The 18,959-nt window shown below is 45.3% G+C and overlaps 1 protein-coding gene across 2 annotated transcripts in view; it reads right to left on the bottom strand.

The window, feature by feature from the left end:
* Positions 1 to 12,831: 12,831 nt before the first annotated feature.
* Positions 12,832 to 18,959, bottom strand: part of GRK6 (G protein-coupled receptor kinase 6) — a 33,398-nt gene continuing 27,270 nt past the window's right edge. The window contains exon 16 of one of the 2 annotated variants that reach the window (XM_083428994.1): positions 12,832 to 18,330. In XM_083428994.1, the coding sequence (XP_083285120.1) occupies positions 18,325 to 18,330 (6 nt within the window). In that variant the 3' untranslated portion in view covers positions 12,832 to 18,324. The remainder of the gene's footprint in view (positions 18,331 to 18,959) is intronic. The other variant, XM_083428993.1, reaches the window with a different exon arrangement.

The raw sequence follows: 18,959 nt of genomic DNA, 5'->3' as shown, positions 1-18,959 counted from the left end.
CTGGGAATTGAGCCTGGGGCCTTCTGCATGCACAGCAGATGCTCTTCCACTGAGCTGCATCCTCAAAGTGGCAAGACCACTTGACAGACCCACAGGATGTGCCTAGGCAAGCATGCTGTCACATCACCCAGGTGGCCACATTGTCCCAGTCTGAGAGAGCTCACCCCAGGGCACCAATCTGAAATCTCTCTAATGTCCTGCTTTCTGGTGCTGAGAATGTTACTGTTGTGTATTGAGTCAAAGGATTTTATATCTGTATTATTATTGTCTATATTTGCATTAGGGTAAAGTAACTGCCTTTTGGTTTCAGGGGGTACAGCTACTATTGGTTCATTTAAACTGCTGTATTTGGATCCTCTGTCTTATTGGTTTCCTCCAAAAGGCAGGACTGTGATTGCCTGATATTGTTCCCTCCAAAATGTATCCTTTCTAGCTAGTCCCCTGTCCCTATAAATGTAGCTTTCCCCTCCTCAGTCTTCAGTCTTGTTTGCTGTAATAAAGAAGTGTTACTAGAGAACTGTCTCCAGCAGGTTATGTCAAGAGAGCTGAAATCACAAACCCCACGTCACAACAGTTACCACCTCCCTGCTGCCCAAGGTGTCTGAACAACATGGGTGTGATAAAAAAAATAATCCCTTGCCACCTAGCAAGACAGCATTGGCAAGCAGCTTACCAAGTGGTTACATGCAGCATACCGGGCAAAGTCAGCAGCCATGTTGGGCATGGGGAGCTGTGTGATGCAAGAAATAGATGTCAAGTGTTCTCAGTTGCTAAGGGTCCTGATGTACCTACTTGACTGCTCCCTTTGCTACGGAAGAATGAACACTCCTTGCCATCACTGAGTTGTCCAGCAATCTTCACTTGCATCATGGGATAGACTCTGAGAGAGCAAACAGTTACATGTCATGAGTCAGCTCTGTTGTGCTGTGGCTGTTGCCCCCTGTGGAATGTGACCCAGAATGGCACTTCCTGTGTGTGGGTAGGAACTGGGACTTACTCAGCGTTGTGCATGGAACATTGTATTCCTACTGGAACAGGCCATTTGCGGATGCCCATTCTTCAGCAAAAATCTACTGAACATTTCTCTGGTTATACTAGCATACTTTAGTTATGTTAGACCCTGCATCATATCAGAATCGAAAATAAAATTGGCAGTATCATAATGCCGTTATACAAACCTATGGTGTGAGCATATTTGGAATAATGTGTACATTATTTATTCACCTGCAATTTCTTCCCTGTCACACTTGAACTATATCTGCCACCCAAGCTGCCACTATTTCATTCCCTGTCCTTTTACATTCACTTCTTCCCTCATAACAGTTTCTTATGTCCCCTTTCTTTCTACCCCCCCCCCATTTCATATTATTCTTAAACAAAGATTAACCTTTTATCTCTCTAATTTCGTTCGACAACATCTCTGGCCTTCACCCCTTAAAAGAGGGGCCCTCCCTTCCTCACCTCTACACAGTATGTGGGGAACTGCTGGTGCGGATATTGCTCCAGGCCTTCAGCCAAAATATTACACCACAGGGAAGGGGCGGTGTGGGCAAGTGAGGGAGGCACTGAGTAGATGGTGGCACTGAGGCCTACCTGGAAGTGGGCAGATCTCCATTTGGCCCTGGCCTACTGTTTGAGAAACACTGACACTGAGGGAAGATCACACTAAGGGCTTATCCAGACTTCTATGTGTCCCACCATTTTCCCACAGGGAAACTCTATTTTTACCACTCAGTCGGAGCAAATGTCAATCAGGTTTTCTGTGGAATGACATTTGCTCCAATTCAGCACCAAAGAGTGGATTTTAATGGGGAATGTGGCAATGCAAACAGAAAACTGCTTGGATGGATCCCAGCTTCCTCGAAGTGTGCACAAGCCCCAAGACTTTGGGAGCCTGCAGATGTGCCATACTGTAGGGTAGCACAGTCTCATACCGCTCTGGACTTTGGCACACAACACTTGCGACTGCAACTCCACCACAACCCAGTTAAAAAATCAGGTTTGCTGCTAGATTCTTAACTGCACAGGCCATGGCTAGAATCGAAAGAAAGGAGGGAGTATCCAAAAAAGCTGCTGCCATCAGCCGCGTGTTGTGCGGAGTGAGGAGCTGTTTCCTAGCAACAGTTAAGAGCGCTGCTCACCCTGAAAAGAAGCCTCCCACAGTTCATCCCAGGAAAAGAAGCAGGACATCAGGTTGCTGCAGGGATAAGAGGGTAGCATAGGCCCAGTTTAATTGAGAGTCAAGGGAAGGGGAGCTCGGTTTTGAAATACCTTTATGGGAGCCATATTGCCAGGCCAGCAGTGAACAGTTGGAGGGGGGGGTGAGGCCATTGGCTGGGCTTGGAATAAAGCAGATTTGGGATCTGGGGGACATTTTGAACTCTCCAGATTTCCAGTTTTAGCATTGGGATTCTAACTGCAGTATTCTGCCTTAACATTTAAAGTGTGGCAGATTGTGAGAGCTTTCAACTGTTGAGCAGTCTCTATAAATGGTTGTTGTCAGACATTTAATAGGCAATCTAATCAATAAATGGTAAACCCTCTGGCTATGGATGTGGAAGAGCTTGCATGTATCACCCCGTCTGTGGTAAAGAGAGGTGTAGCCTTTTCTATGCTTTGCCATCATGTTTACACCTATGGCTGTGACAATAAAAAGATAGGCTTCTCCACATTTGGTGCATTCAGTTAAGAAGTAGCTTGTTTCCAAACAGGGCTGACCCACCCATGAGGCAAGGTGAGGGGGCCGCATCAAGCGGCAGGATCCACAGGGGCAGCGGAATCTGATGTAGATCTTTATTCTCCCTTTGTTCCTGATATCGATCTTCACTCCCAATTTCTACCCTGGTGGGGAGCAGGGTGCCATTTTGTGGTTCACCTCAGGTACAAAAATGTATTGGGCTGGCCCTCTTTCACAATTACCACTGCTATGTTGACAGCACATTGTTCTTCATAGGGCAGGGATGGGCAACCTGTGGCCCACAGCCTAATTTCAAATGCCCTTTGCAAGTGAACACTTCAGATCTCAGGCGCATGACAAAGGGGTGACAGAAATAAAAGGGGCTGCTCAGTTGTGGCTCTGTCCCTATCCACAAATTATTTCTGAGGGAATGTGTCTTGTGTCCTAGGGCTTTTGAGTGAGACTTGCACTTATTCCATTTTCAGGCAGTTTTAGTTTCTAAGTGTACTGTGTCAAGAGCTTGTCTCATTTTTGTACATGTTACTATCCCCAGGTGTCTTGTTAAAGAGAAAGCTGTTGCAGCACTCCAACCCAGGCCATTAAAATATCTATTTGTTTATTAAATTTATAGCCCACCCTTCCTACCAAAGAAGTTCAGGTAATTTTTTTCTCCACAGTGAACTATATATTTTGGACAGAAAAAGTATGCTATCTGCATGGAACTGCCTGGGAGAATAGCAACTTAAGGGGCAATTATAGCATATTGGGACTTTCTAGCACCCGCTAAGAAGGACAAATTTACTTTTATTCCTCTCTTTGTTTTGTTGATCAGTCATTTGCCTTTATGAATTCATGAACCTTGCAATATTGCAAATAATTAACTGAACTCCTTTGGAATGTAGATTTTAAATATCAACGTATGTAGATAATTGTCAACTGATGTTGACTATCAGCTATCAAATGATGAACATATAGATATATTAATAGTGGAGAAAATTATACAAAAATTTTACATAGATATCATATATAGATCTATATCATATATAGATTTCTATATATCAGATACCACTGATAATGTCATATAGACTATTTTAGTGAAAGTGAAATATTAAGCAGTCTTCTGCAATGTGTCCAATAGTTGGAATCAACTATATTGTCAAACCCTGACATCCAGTATTAGATATCAAAAATCTAGCGGAAATCAAAACACACCAAATTGCTTCTTGGGACAGTTTATTAGGACAATTTTATTTTAGCTCTAGCTTTCACCTGTTAGACTGGTCCTGGTTAGGTTCATGTATGAGAGCTGAAGGATAGTTTCCTCTAGAATTAGGAGCAAGTAGTTAATGCAATATCACACTTGGCTATTCTTTTCAGCATTCACTGCTAGATGCTGCCCTCTTTTCATCTCATGAATTCATAGGCTAACCGTGATCTCCAGCATTTCTCACCATCATTTCGAGACCATCTGAGGAGGCACTGTTCCCTTCAAAAAGAAGGGTAAGGGCAATGAGGAGCAGGGCCCATTCCCTGATAGTAGAAACCTCATTGGGGAATGATTTGCCTAAAGTAACTTACTTGGTCAGTTGACTGAGCCAATTTAAACCATTTAAGAGGATGACATTTGGATGAATCGCCCATTGGATAAATGGTCCATTGCTACTTCTGTGACTTCCTTTTATTGCTGTCAAGGTTTTGTGATTCTTGTGTGTTATTTACGTTGAATTTTACGTTGTCTATTAGCTGACACAAGAGCCTTTTGCCTGAGTAGCAACATTTGTTGGAAAAAATGACCAGTTCAATGCAAACTTGACATCATTTGTAGAACTGGGATCAAAAAGAGAAGAACAAGGCTTGGGAAGGAGGGGGGACATGTCCCTGTCTAAGGCCATAGAGAACTGCCAGTCAAGGTAGACAACATCAGTCCTACTGGTCTGCATCAGTACAAAGCAGCTTCATATATTTTACCCCATCAAGTATTAAGGCTAGTGCAGGTGTGATATTACGGCTGTCCAGGGAGTGGGAATAAGTCTATAGGGAATGAATAACAATGACTGATGGAACACAAAGATTGCCGTGACCCCGTCTGCAGGCAACTCCCTTCCCTATTTTTGCTCCTGCTGTGGATGCATTGTGCTTCTCCAGGAGACCAAACATCCAGTGTTGGACCTCCTCTCTAGGACTGAGAGTTTGGTTCTGCTGAGTCTCCACAGTTAAAATATTCGAAGGGATTTTACCCTAAAATGCCCCCTTTTCCTGCTGGCTGGGGAAAAAAATCCATCCACCTCCGCCTGTTTCTATGGCAACTGTTCCCAAGATAACAAACTGCACTCACCAGTCTCATGCAAAGCACTGCAGAAAATGTAGCTGGGACATGGTTCTTAGAATTGGGATCAATCCCCCCCTCACCCAATCTCAGAAAACTATTTGCAAGGAGTTTCAGAACTTCAATGGCCCCATCCTCAAAAGGAAGCCCAGTTTAGGTGTCAGCTCATAAGGCACACTCCAGCAAAAGTTCAGCTCATCTAAACCCAATTGTGTTGAACTCAGCTATTTCTCTCCCATTAACTACAGTGGAACTAATAGCTTGACCTGCTCTGTTCCTTCAGCAAAGTGTGTTTTTTGGGGTGGCATCCTTGCAAACTGGGGTATTTTCGTTTAGTTGCAATGGCAGAAGTAAAATCAGCTAGGTGAGAAGTTGTTGGGGTTTATTTGAGGGGCAGGGGGGAAGACAGTGGACAGGAGAGGAATAAAAACTCCTTCCCATTCACATTGCAAAGCATCTCCTCCTGAAGCTGCTTTGGAATGTAGAAGATGCCTTAGGCTTCTTTACCTGGACCTGCAGTGAATGAGGTAGCTCCATGAACATTGACAGCCTAAATCATTGGACCTACAGCCCTCAAGTGTCCTTACACCTGTGCCTTTTTGAAGCTCATCAAATTTTGGAACCCCCTTTAAAAATGGCAATCTGAAACCAAAATTCCCACTTAACAATGCTCAATGAAAGGGGAGGTGACAGGATCAAGAGCTTCTGTTTCGCTGAGAAACATTTGTGAGTGAAAACACCATGCTATTCCCTACCCCACCCCCAGCCCGCAGCACTCCTCTAGAGCAGTGGGCAACTACAGCTCTCCTCATCCCTGACCACGCTGGCTGGGTGCTGTTGGGAGTTGGAGTCAAACAAGCACAGGAGGGTCATAGCCTGGTTAGCCACTACCTTAGAGGTTCAAGTACTCTTCACTCAGCTATAAAAAGGAGCTGTCCCCCTCCCTTTCCCCCCCTTTGTGTAAATTACAAAGCAAGAATAGCAAAGGGGCCTTCATCTTTTTCTCTTCTCTCCCACAGCGCCCCTCCCTCCCCGTCCTTTTGCAGCCGCAGTTGGCAGATCTGAAGTCAGTGTAAATGATTCCAGAATTAGGCAGACAGCCTTCCACCCCACATACTGTTCCCGATCGGAGAGGCGGAGCTGTCACTGGGAAGGAAGCGGAGTTGCTAAGCGCCGAGGTAGAGAGATGTGTTCAAATGACCCAGCCAGCGCCAGCCTCTTCCTCCTCCTCTTCCTAACCTCACTTCACCCTCCACTTTCCCTTACAGCAGGGGCAGCCCACAATCACCACGTATAAAGGTACAGTTAAGGAAAAGACAAGCAACACCACGAGGCACTCTCCAAAGAAGCAAAAAGGAAAAATAAAAAGGCTCTTCCTGTTCTATCCTGGTTGGGTAGATCAGGGGTGGGGGGGGGGGAGAAACACAATGGTTTTTATCACCGTTTCCAAAAGACAGGAAGCTAGATTCTGAGTCAAGATTAGGAAGAACTTCGTCAGGACAAGGGCATTTCAACAATGGAACAACAACGGCCTTTGTAAGCTTGCGAAATGCCCTTCTTTGGAGATTTCCAAGACAAGGCTGGGCGGGCGTCAACCGTGCGGAGCCACGTCCGTCGGAGGTACAGGACGTCCCGTCGCCAAGGCAGGGGGCGGGGCTAGAAAGGGGAAGGAGCCCCCCGCCCCAGCTCCGGGAATGGAGCGCCCGGCGCTTTTCGATCCAATCGGCAAGGAGGAAAGCACTCCTCCGCATCCGAGGCTGCTTCCTCTCCTCCTTTTTAACGCATTTCGGCCTCCCACGTGTTTACTTCCCACCCTTCCCGTTGTGCAAGCAAAACCCGCCTCGGTTGAGGCGAGTTAAGGGGCCTGTCATGTCGAGACGACGAATCTCGTGTAAACAAGATGAGCCTCTGATAGAGCAGACAGAGCCCGCGCGGCGCACGTGCTGGAAGTGCCGCCTGCAAGGATTTGAGGGGGAAAGACTGGGTGGCTGTGCATGTTAAAGCAGATTTAACAACGGCACCAATTCCCCCTTCCCACCGGCACCGCATAATCAAAGCAACAAAAAAGGTCGTTTCTCCATAGGAGTTAGGAGATCTTACCTACTATGGTCACTGACAAGACAAATCTAAGGGCCCTTGCACCAAGGCCGTCGGATCATCCTGAAAGTTAACCATTCCTGCCCCCTCATCAAACTTGTGCTGCCAGAATTGGCACCTCTCAAACACTGGGCTTCTTCAGCAACACTGCCTGCTCAGCAACACTGCCTGCACAACTCAGCTTGTGGTTTAAACTGGTCCATTTTACACCGTGGTCAGTAGCGCCTGCAGTGCAGACTTTCAGTATGGATTGCAGTTAGCTCAGGGAAGAAGCAGGACACCACATGCTATTATTGAGTGTTTGTAGTCTCAGGGGTGAGGGCATAGCTGTCAACTGTCCCTTATTTGGCAGGAAACTCCCTTATCCCAGCGCCATTTCCCGCTGCTGTCCCGGATTGATGATGTCCCTTAAATTTCCCGGGTTTCATGCTCGCCCGGCTCAGGAGGGAAGCAGCGGCTCAGGGTCCTCCGCCTTGAGAGAGAGCGCGCATGAGCTGCCGTGTCTTCATCTATCCCTTTTCCCCCTCAGGGGCGTGTTGTGAGGAGACGGGTGGCGGCGGGTGGGCAGGCAGCCCCTCTCTTGCGAGACTTGCGATGCCATGGGAAGCCGGAGGCAGTGGTGGCAGCGGCGGCTGAGGAGGCGGCCTGAGGGAGGAGGAAGAGAAGGGGGTGGGGAGGGACGCAGAAGGGCGGCGCTTCAGCGTGCACAGCGGTGCCCCAACCGCCTTATGTCGGGCTCGCAGGAGAGTCTCCCTCCCTCTCTCTGATGGGGAAGGGCTGATGGAACTCCTCATGCCAGGATGACGGCAGCCCCGACATGCATAAGCTAAGCAAAATCCCTTATTTTGGCTGCTGGTCCCTTATTTTCAAATCTGTAAATTGACAGCTATGGATGAGGGGCATATATATGGGGGGCGGGGAGCAGGATATATCCCCCTGCTAAATATGTCCCCCTACAGTTTCAAACAGAGATCTTGGTTTGAGCATATCCTAGACAGCAAGGAACTCCAAAACCTACAGTTCCCCTCTGCCCTTGAGTGCTTTCTTGCTCAGCTCTTCAGCTCCAGCTCTGCTAAGTTCTAACAGAGATCATTAACTGTTAGTTCTCTCAGTTTAATATATATATAAACTCTTTACAGGGCCCAACTCTTTCTTCAGGCCTGCAGATTCCTCCTCCCTCCTCCTCTCAATTTACAGCACCTGCATCACCAGCTCAGAGAAACCCCCATACAGACAGCTACTAGGCCCAACAGGCTGAACTAGCTAGGCCGAGGCACAGAGAGCCCCCAAAACGAAGGATATAACTTTATTGCCACGTCTGCTAAAACCTCAACAGATCTACTGAAACATTGGTTGTCCTGCTGTTTGGAAAACACCTTCAAATGAGACAAATCTACTGATAGTTGATCTTACATGACTCTTTAAAAATTATATAATCCACAACAATGTAGGTATACTCTTAAAAGACTAAGGTGTGTGGCCAAAAAATAAAGCAACCCCTTTTTGTTCCATTCGATCCCAGCGACAAAGGAAACCTAAGCATGTTCCTTGCATAGCGACGTAGAATAGGACGCACGCTGCTGAAGCCCTCAGGAATCCCATGTGCCATCAGACCACCTCGCGTGCTGCGCACCACCGACCTCCTTTCCCCCTCAAAATATCCCTCAGCCGCAGTTTCCGCTCAACCCCCATCTGCCTCCATCCGCGGCGCAACCCTTGCAAGCAACAGGAGGCTAGAGCGGGAAAAAATCAGGCGCCCTCTAGCGAGAGCGCCGACTGCTTCTGCTTGCTCAGCTCACCCCTTGCTCCGCCATTCTCATCGCCTTGGAAACGTCGTCGGGGAGAAACAGCAGCACGGAGATCGTGTCTCGCTCCTTCTTGGCAGGGTGAAAGAACAGGGAAGAGATCTCTCTCCCCCCCTCCGCCGCTTACAGTGAGGATTCTTGATAACAGCTATTTAACCAAAGCCTTGAGCTGAGAAGGGCCATCCTTGGTCTCTTCTGGGAAGAGCTCCCACCTCCAAGAACTGTCAAGACCAGAGCCCTCAACTAATAGTTGACCGACATACATGCCCCGGAAATACTTTTTTTTGGGGGGTGGGGTGGGGTTCATAATTAGGCAGCTGCATAAACCTCCTCCTCCTATCTCATTATCTGTGCTCCATTGCCCACCCCATCCCTGCCAATCCCACTTTTGCCAAATTAATCTGAACCTTGCATATACCAAAAATAGTGCAATACTGACATTATGCAAATTAATTAGTTTCAGGATTGACGTAATTTGTTTTAAGCACAAAATGCAAGTTTCCCTGGCACAGAACGTTGATTTTTCTCTTCTTATTTTTAGCTACAGTCAGCCCAATAGAGAGCACTATTACACACCCTCACAATGACTTGTTTTAACATAAACTAAATGTTACCCTGTTAAGCGATTATGTTATATATGGCAGCAGGCTTACACGCCCATCAACCTCTCTTCTGAAGCTGAAATGTCAAAAGCTAGGCCTGTCGGGGAAATACAGTGTAAGATGTTTTACCTGCTAATCCAGGTATGAGGGTAGGAGGTATGAGAACAAGCATCTGTTGCAGCATAGCTGTACAGACACCCAATGGCATTAGATGCTAAACTCTGCAGAGGATTAGAAAATGTAAAGTGAACCCAGACTTTAAACACAACAAATGTAGACAAATTATGCAGTGATTGCAAAAGGGTGCAGGTTATGTTCATCAAGAGCACAGACCATCCAGGATGAATTCAAGAACATTCAAACTTGGGGTACTATCGATTAAAGGAACTCAGTCATACAAATCACAATTTTAGCAGTTAAGTGTGCAAAAGATTGTTTCTGAGAAAAAATAGTTCTGCATAAAAGATTAGCTTGTTTTTAGATGTGTCGCAGGAGGCATCATCTTAAAAGAGGCAGTTCATTTTCTCTCACCTACGAGGCAATACCTCTTCTAAAGTGTTGCTTGCCATATGCAGTTTCAATTAGCACTGTTAGACACTTCTTTTTTTAAAAAAGGAGATAACATCTGCCGACTGATTAAATGGGGATCTCACTTTAAGCCATCAAAATGGTTTCCTTCTGATCAATTGGCCACACATTGCAGCCCTAATTAGAAGTTATGCTCCTGCAGCTGTAGTGAGTGAATAAACTATCTTGGGTAGAAAGGGCCTGGGTATTAAAAACCTCTCTATTGTGGGTGTCTTTCAGCTCCAAAGCTGCTGCTTTCTCAACAGCTTGCTACTCCTTCAGTTGCAGCCTGGTGGTATTTCCAATGCATTCTTTTTGCTAGCTAAACAAAGAAAGCTGAATCAACATGTATGATTTATCCAATTTTAATTTCAGAGAACCTAAGTTCAGTGGCTCACTCTTACCAAGAAGAGTGACAACACACCATTGCATGGGCCCCAATTCAATTAACCCAGTGTCTGTGCAAGGAATCCTGCTAGTGAAGAGTGCAATGCTGAATTCCCACCCTGGATTAGTGCTGTTAAGTGCAAAACACCAGTTCTCCCGTTAGGCAAGAACTGGTTTTGAGCAGCTTCGGCTCCTTTAAGAGTTATTTCACACCTTCTATGCTGACCCAAGTAAGAGGCTTAAATAGGTGCCTTCAAGTCAGGGGTCAGCAACCTTTTTCAGGCATGGGCCGGTCCACCGTCCCTCGGACCATGTGGTGGGCCGGACTAAATTTTTTTTGGGGGGAGGGGGGGAGAACAAATTCCTATGCCCCACAAATAACCCAGAGATGCATTTTAAATAAAAGGACACATTCTACTCATGTAAAAACACGCTGATTTCCGGACTGTCCGCAGGCCGGATTCAGGCGGCGAATGGGCTGCATCCGGCCCCTGGGCCTTAGGTTGCCTACCCCTGCTCCAAGTAGTGAAGGGCTGGATGAGGGCCACAAAGCACATGCAAGTCCTTGGCTACAGCAAGTGGGCCTGCCTGCATTGCATTACAAAGGATTCAGGGACTGGTCAGGGCCAGCCCACCAGAGGCTCAAAGAAGCGACCACAAGGGCAGCGAATCCCAATGTTGTTCTTTATTCCCTCCTCTCCTGATGTCATGCTTCTTGCCTGGTGAGGAGGGGCACCACTTTGTGGTTCGCCTCAGGTGCTAAAATATATTGGGTCAGCTATGGGGATTCCCCTTGTGGTTGAGCAACAGATTCCCACACATCCCTATTGGTAGGGCTAAGAAATCAAAGCTCAGCTCAAAGACAGACTGGTTGTGAGTAATTGATCTGACATTGATTAGATGCTTACCCTATTCAAGGTCAGCTCAGGCTTGCAAGAGTAAGCTTGCTGCCTGCTGTACTTTGATACTGGCACAAACAGGGCAGTTACAATTTAGCCACCATGATACATGCCATAATAATCTCTGGATTAGGTTACTGAAATGTGTTCTACATAGGGCTGCCTCTGAAAAGTTTTCACGAGTGCAAACTGTGACTGTTCCCAATAGCTGTTGTCAGCAGAGAGAAGGCTGCATATATTTTGTAATATTTGCCCTGGGCATCTGTGTCTTCTGGTTCAAGTCCCAAATCAAAGGGTCTGGGTCCCATAGTAGTTGAAGGAATCCCTGATCTTAAATATGCATCCCTCTTGTCTCTTTAACTATTCAAATCTCCAGAGATACCGTCTTTCTTAGGAAGGCCTTTGAGCTGTAGAAACAAATGGCACACTCTTTTTAAACCAGCTTGATTTGGGTTTTCTAATTTGCATATTCCAGAGTATATCCTTTTATATTTTTACTGTTTAAGTATTTTATGTGAATCTGAGACGTTCAGAAGCCTCTGGGTTAAGTGCTTCACAAGCAGCAGGGATGCTTTCTTCTATCCATACTATTTATTGAATTTTAAGGCATTAGGGTTTTAAGGAAAGTTAAGCCAGCCCTAATTTTAATGTTGTTGTTGTTGTTTAGTCGTTTAGTCGTGTTCGACTCTTTGTGACCCCATGGACCAGAGCACGCCACAACAATAAATCGATACTCTATCAAACTTACTCCATTCAGTGCCTTAAAAAGAGGGGAAGGTAAAAAAAATTTACTAGGCTATCCCCTCAATAATAGCCTGTCATTTCCCACCTCCCCACCACAATTTTCTGAATAGTGTACACTGCTCTTCTCCAGCACACCTGTTGTTTAAAATATGAGGGAAGGCCAGCAACAAGTTATTCCTCCACATGCACTATGACTTCCCTTCCTGGCCCACTGCCAATAGCAAAACTACTTCCACCCAGCCATTTTTCATAGGAAATGCAATAGTGTGCTTACTGAAGAGGGCCAGGGCTCATGAAGTCCTACAAGGCTAAATATTGGGGGGTGGGGCAGGGGGTAGTGCAGATGCCAACTTGCACTGGAATGGCAACACTGTGTAAAACTCTTCTAATGTGTTCTACAGGCTTCAGCAACGCCAAACACATTCAGTGCTATCTTTAATCTACAGTTTCTAAAATATGTGCAGTCGCATAAAATGTAGCAGTTGAACTCTTGTGCATTTCCCACATACATATCTGTGAAGTTGTATCTTACAGATGAAGGAAAGATATCAGACCCCCTGATAACAGCTACATCTCAGTTAAGATGGCATATACACTAGAAAACCCTGGAGGTGATGCGTTTCTACAACAAATACTGTGGGATGAAAGTCGAAATAGTACATTTTGAGCCATATTCGCAAATCATGTTTCTGAGTGCTATTGCAGTTATGAATGGGGCACACAACAGTAATTTTGAAGGAGGTCCTTTTATTCCTGGATTTCCATTGGGTGAGGGGAGACGGAGACACCCCTCTAAAGAAACAATCAATTCCAGAAACACTCTTGCCTAGGCAACGGCAGTAGATAGTAGCATGTCCAATTTCCAACTCTTTTAGTGGGCGTATCTCCAGCATATACATTTTATAATATCACAATTTTATATCTTTCATACATAAGTTCACTGCCGCTATGGAAAGCCAAATCAGACAGGAGTTAGGCTAGAGAAGAATTGCTAACAGACTGTAGCACAGACCCATTAAGACAGAAGAGAAACAAGCAAAGGTACAAACTTAAAATTTAACAGGGATGGGGTGAAAGAAAGAGTCAAGGCAGAAGCCTATCCTCAAGAGGCAGGGAGAATGGAGAACAGACCCAGGCCAACAAGTCAGACCAGGGTTTTGGCAGACACAAAGGACAATTCTGAAGTGCTCATAGAACTGAGCTCAGATGCTCCTGACCTTAGAAGTATATTGCTACAGCCATAGTTTTGAATTCGAAGCCAGAATAAAAGGAGGAACACTCAGTTCTTACACATAAAACTGAGGTGAAAGTCACCTAATGAGTCCCATAAGCATAAGTCCTGCATGAGGGTTCTGGTTTGCATAACAGGGATTTCCCCTCTGCCCTCTTCCCATGCTCCTCAAAATTGGCTTGGGAGTTGGGAGAACCCCCACAGCAGCACTGGTGTGCAGGACAAGAGGTGGAATTGTTCTGTGTCACAAGCTACAATACTTGCACTGATGAGACATTCACCATAGTGCAACCCTGAATTCTACCCTAGGCCTTGATTTAGGCTGCAATCTTCACCCTACTTACCTGGGAATAAGCTCCATTAAATAGGACTTACTTCTGAGTAGACATGATTAGAATTGCACTGCTAATCAAGCAAACTTTTAAAATACGGGGGGGGGGGGAGATTCCTAATTAGTTAGAGAGGCTGCCAACAAGGGAAGATCTGTTTCTGATTGGTATGCTGGAAGTTCCAGGCCCATTATCTAGCAGGTCTCATGAAAAACAACAGAGTAGCAGGTGCTGGGAATTTCAGGGACACCTTTCTCTGCCTGAGAACCTAAGAAAGTCACTAGCCAATCAGAGTAGACAATACTGGTCTAGATGGACCATAATCTGACCTGATGCAAGGTAACTTCCTAACAGGCACCTACCACCATACAGATAATTGGGAGACAATTAACTCCTTCTTCTAGATTTGATGAAGAAAAGATACTTGAAACTTACATTTCTTTCTCTCCACTACTTCAATTCAAAAACCAGAACACAAAACTTGCCACTGTGTTTTAACACCAATAACTACACTTAAATATATATTTATAATACTGATGGAACATGAAGTTTTATTTCTTTTTAAAGAAAGGGGTGTGTTTTTTTGTTAAGGAGGGAATATTCTATATTCCCAAATTTGATTAAATGTAAAATATTAAGATGACATTTTCTACTGGCAATAAGTAGATGATTTTATTAAATCATATAATCTTACACCTAAGGGAAACTGTCCTTTTTATTAGTCTTTTGCATTATGTACCTATAACAAGTCTTAGGGATGTCACGCTTAAACATTACTAAAAGGACTCAAGTTTAAATGACAAAACTACAGGTTTCCCTGTCAATTGTGAACAGCGCACAGGAGTTTAAAAAACATGGATTCCCTGCAGTAACATCTGGAACTGGGACTGACATCCATATTTATTGCACTGAAACCTGCCCATGTTCTATTTACAGTTGCAGTCCACTTTCCATTTTTAAACTCTGCCTTTCAGGTTGCGTCTACAAATGTACATCAGCTCTAAGATACTATGTGGGATGAAGTGACTAATGATATTCTCAGACAAATTTTCAGACGATCAGAAATATTTTTCAAAAGTATTTGAAAGAGGCAGAATAAAATCAAAAGATAGGGAAGACAGGGAAAAGACACAATGAAGAAGTAAGTCTGTAAATAAAATATCACGTTCAACTGGAGTATCTAAGGAAAGGAATGAGAAAGGCTCACTGAATTGCTAGCTGGATGTTAACTGACAGGCTGCAAGAGGCACGTGAGAGTGTGTAGAGCAGGCAAGGATGGAAGGCAGTAACAAAAGATCTATTTGCCACACAGAAAACAATGAAGAGAAGCTGCTCTTTTCTAATTCAGGGACATGCTGACTGATGCTCCACATTCAGGAGCATCAGAATGAAACTGCCCAGCACCTGGCAATGTGTTCACTGCATCCGCTTCTGTACCACAGCAATGAATCATCAGGACATACAGTTAGCAAACAAGTTCAAAATAGTTCCAATATTATCAAGAACAGTGCAACACTAGCATGAGATACCATAGGTGAACTAGCAGATGAGGTTAACTGCCCAGGAGCAAGGCAGATCACACACACACACACACACACACACACACACACACACACACACCACTCACCCACAATCTCCAGGTTAGAAATAACTGCTGGGAGACTGAAGAAGTGCACACTAGATATAGAATAAGGGGAATTATTTGAGATTGGAAATCTTTAGTCCAGGCAATAAATAGGTCTACTTATCAGAGCTTCATGAAGGCACAAATGCAGCTCTGTGGGTGCCTTGGGCTCCCAGCCATGGAAGACTGTAGAAGAGATTCCTATGGAGAAAGATGACTAGGACTTTCAAGCCTAGTTACACCATACAGAAAACATCTACACTTGAATCTCCTAATGTTTTCTGAGCTCTTCACCAAAAGAGCCAAGCTTTACCTGGACAAAGCTGCTATTTTTCTACTCTAAGGCTAACAAGCAGCTTTGAGGTGCGATGTGATTAGGAAAATTGTGCATGGGAAAAGGGTGAACCCTACACTTTCAATGCTGCTGTTCCAAATTCAGAGAACAAGCACCTGCTTTACATTAAAAATGAAGACACCAGGAGGTTTTATTAGAAACCTCTCACTTTTCAAGAAGTTTAACCCTTTGAAAAAAGTGCAGAGGGCTCAAGATTCTAGGCTCGAATCCATGCATGCTCCCACATTGGCACAGTTGGCAGGTGAACTCTTTAGAAAACATTACTAGGACAAACAACAGAATCACATCATTTCTTGGGGGAGAAAAATAGGGCACAGTGGTCCAGAAAATAAAATAAATAAAAATACAGACTCAACTTTTATAGGTTCCCAAGGTAAATGACAAACCCTCCCCAGCTTTCCTTGTCAACTCAAACTGGCCTTATTGGAGTTTCAAGAAAGAAATTAAAGCTAGAAACCAGTATGCTGCCACCAGCTTCCATTTAACTTGTGTGATCACAGCTTTATGTGCTTGGCCAAAGAAAAGGGGGCAGCAGGGATAAATGTCAGAAGGTGGTGGAGAGGAAACATTGGCAATCCCACCAACCCTTGCGCCCACCCTGGGAGATTGTTTGGAGGTGCGGGGAGAGTCTGTAGCAACCTTGGGAGAGTGTGTGCAGCCTTCAGATAGAATGTAGAGGTGGTTGGAGAGTGCTGGGACATGCCTTTTACTGTTTTTAAAGGGTTGTTTTGATTATACATTATTTTGGCTTTATGCAATATCCCCGGAATGAAACCCCTGTGTAAGTTGAGAGTCAACTGTAATGCTACTCTAGTGTTTGAAATTAAGCCATGTTAAAAACAAACCAACCAAAAACCCACAGCCTGTCATCTCAGAAAAACCTGCAGGTATTATCTTGACATGTCTACAAGCCTTAGCATCTCTCCATCACTCTCATTGTGCATTATGGGAACAAGGCAAGTCATCTGGGGGAAGTCCTGGACACACACAGGTTATCCCAATTGTGTCTCTGCAGACTAGATATGCCAGTGGAGGCTGCTCTTGCATTGCAGCTGCCATTCCTGAGCTTCTCCTTCTACCCATTTTCACCAGCAGAACAGATTGGTGAATATTCCACAGGGAACATTAAAAGGATCCATTGCTTGGGGAACAGAGCTGCTTACTTGTTTCTTAGAAGTTACTGGTGCACAGTGTTCACGAGGGTGAAGCAAGGACGCTGGGGTAAGGAAGAGAGAGAGATACAAAAGGACCTCCATCCCCAACAATTAAAAATGTACATATGCTATATACATACATTCATAGATATAATCAATATAAATATATAAAACAAACTCCAGCAGGTGAGCAGATGGGAGGCCAAAGGCCAGGATCAGGGCCAGCCCTGGAATGTTTCACTAGTTCCTGCCATCATCTCTCCGCTCTGGAAAAGGTGTGGCAGGATGATCCCTCGGCAGTACACTGAAGACCTTTGCAGAGGTGTCTACTTTCCCCCGTCCTGGAGCATTTCCTCTGTAGGGTGGAGTCTGCTGCCACCCTGAAACGATGATCCCACACTCATACAGCTAGCATGTGCGCTGGGTTGTAAGCCAAGCCAGTGCTAAGCCAGTACCATCTCTTTTGTTGAGTCAGCTCGCTGCTTGGCCAGGCTCATAGAAATAATAGGCTGGCGGGACCTATAGGCGAGTGGGTTCCTCTTCGCTTTCACTGCAGTTCCCACAACAGTCCTGGAGAATGAAGGGAGGAGGAGGCGGCAGGAGGAGGAGGGAAGGGTGGGGAAAAGCAAGGGGGAAAGGGAGAGCACACAGCAAGCACAGAGTGAGTACAGTTATTATTCAACACGCAGACATGCCACAGGATTCTATTCCCAGTCCCCACAGAAAAAGAAACCACTGCTTAGAAAAGAACTTTGGGGCTCAGCACCAAAACCAAATCTGCTGGTGGAGCTGCTTGCAGTCAGTGCTCTCTGGCAGCCAACCTGCAGGACTAGAGAGGGAGAGAGAGAATATCATGCTGGACCTCCTACCACGCTCCCTTATTCACAACCAGACTGTGCCTTTTCCATACCCTTTCAATGCCTATTTATGGGCTGTGAGGAATCTAATTGTACTTGGCCATGGCCAAGTACAGAAGCAGGAACGGAAATTATTCTATGTTAGTGAGCCCAGAACAACAGTGGGGTCTTATGTAGGCCTAGTAAAACCACAGCAGGAAACAGATAAACACAGAAAGATGAACCATTACTTCAATGGAACAACTGCAATAAGATAGGAGCATGGCCTAACTGTAGAAAGCAGGACATGTCTAGAACATCAGCAAGCTCTCAAAAAGTGTGCGGGGTTCTTGGGTACATGAGGGAGAGAGAGAAAACTTCCATTCTTAATAGCATGGCCACATAAAGAAGGCATGGGAGCTGGAGAAAAGGGATGTTTAAATAATAATCCAGCTGCTTCCATGGCAAGGGAACAAGGGAAGACATTCATGATGCTTTGCAGGAAGCAGGATTAGTGGCTTGAAGAACTATTAATGAACAAACAGCATATTTTGGAGAGGGGGGAGAGGGGGAAGGAGAGGGAGGCACTGAAGAGGTAGGGTCCTCATCCCCATGTCTTGTCATGTCCGCCAGGGGAGTTTGGGGCACCAGGTAGTCATTTTCCTGAGCAGAGCAGCAGAGAAGAGGTTGCTCACCTCTGGAAAGAGAAAACATGCTGTGAGAGCCCGGCCAGAAATAGCCATGCCCTCTCCTAAGGCCTCTCCCGGCCTACAGGGATAACTACCACCAAACTGAGCAGCCAGAGCAAGACCCAGAGGAACTGCCAAGGTGAGGGATACTGGAAAATGATGAGCCCACAGAAAGGAGGGAAGATGCCAATTCAAATGGGCTCTCATTCACACAACACACCACAATAAGGTCAGGCTCCTAGCACTGGGAGCGAATACTTTTTTCTAAGCAAAAAGCACCGCAAACACATGTGCTGTGCAAGAAGCTATATTTCTAAATCATGAAGACATAAGGGGGTTGAGGGACTAGTTTCTGAGAAGAACAAATGACACTTTATCAAGTGTTTCTCTCCCACAGCTGTCTTAGAAGTTTTGGGATGGGAAACAGCCAGGCTGGACTGGCCATGACAAGAGGCATTTGGCTACATTGCTTTCCAACTATTTGTCCAGAGCCAAAAGCAGCAAGGCTGTCTAAAGCCAAGAATTATTAGACTATGCTTTCAGCCACCCACAAATCCATGTTAAGTATCACACATACAAAGCTAGGGCCTCTTGGGTACCAAACCCCAAGACGCCTTCCGGTTATTCAGAAAGAAAG

This window comes from Podarcis tiliguerta (genome assembly GCF_965153285.1).
Source record: "Podarcis tiliguerta genome assembly, chromosome: 2".
Taxonomy (NCBI): domain Eukaryota; kingdom Metazoa; phylum Chordata; class Lepidosauria; order Squamata; family Lacertidae; genus Podarcis; species Podarcis tiliguerta.
Note: the sequence above shows the minus strand (reverse complement) of the source record. Positions and strands in the feature narration are given on the sequence as shown.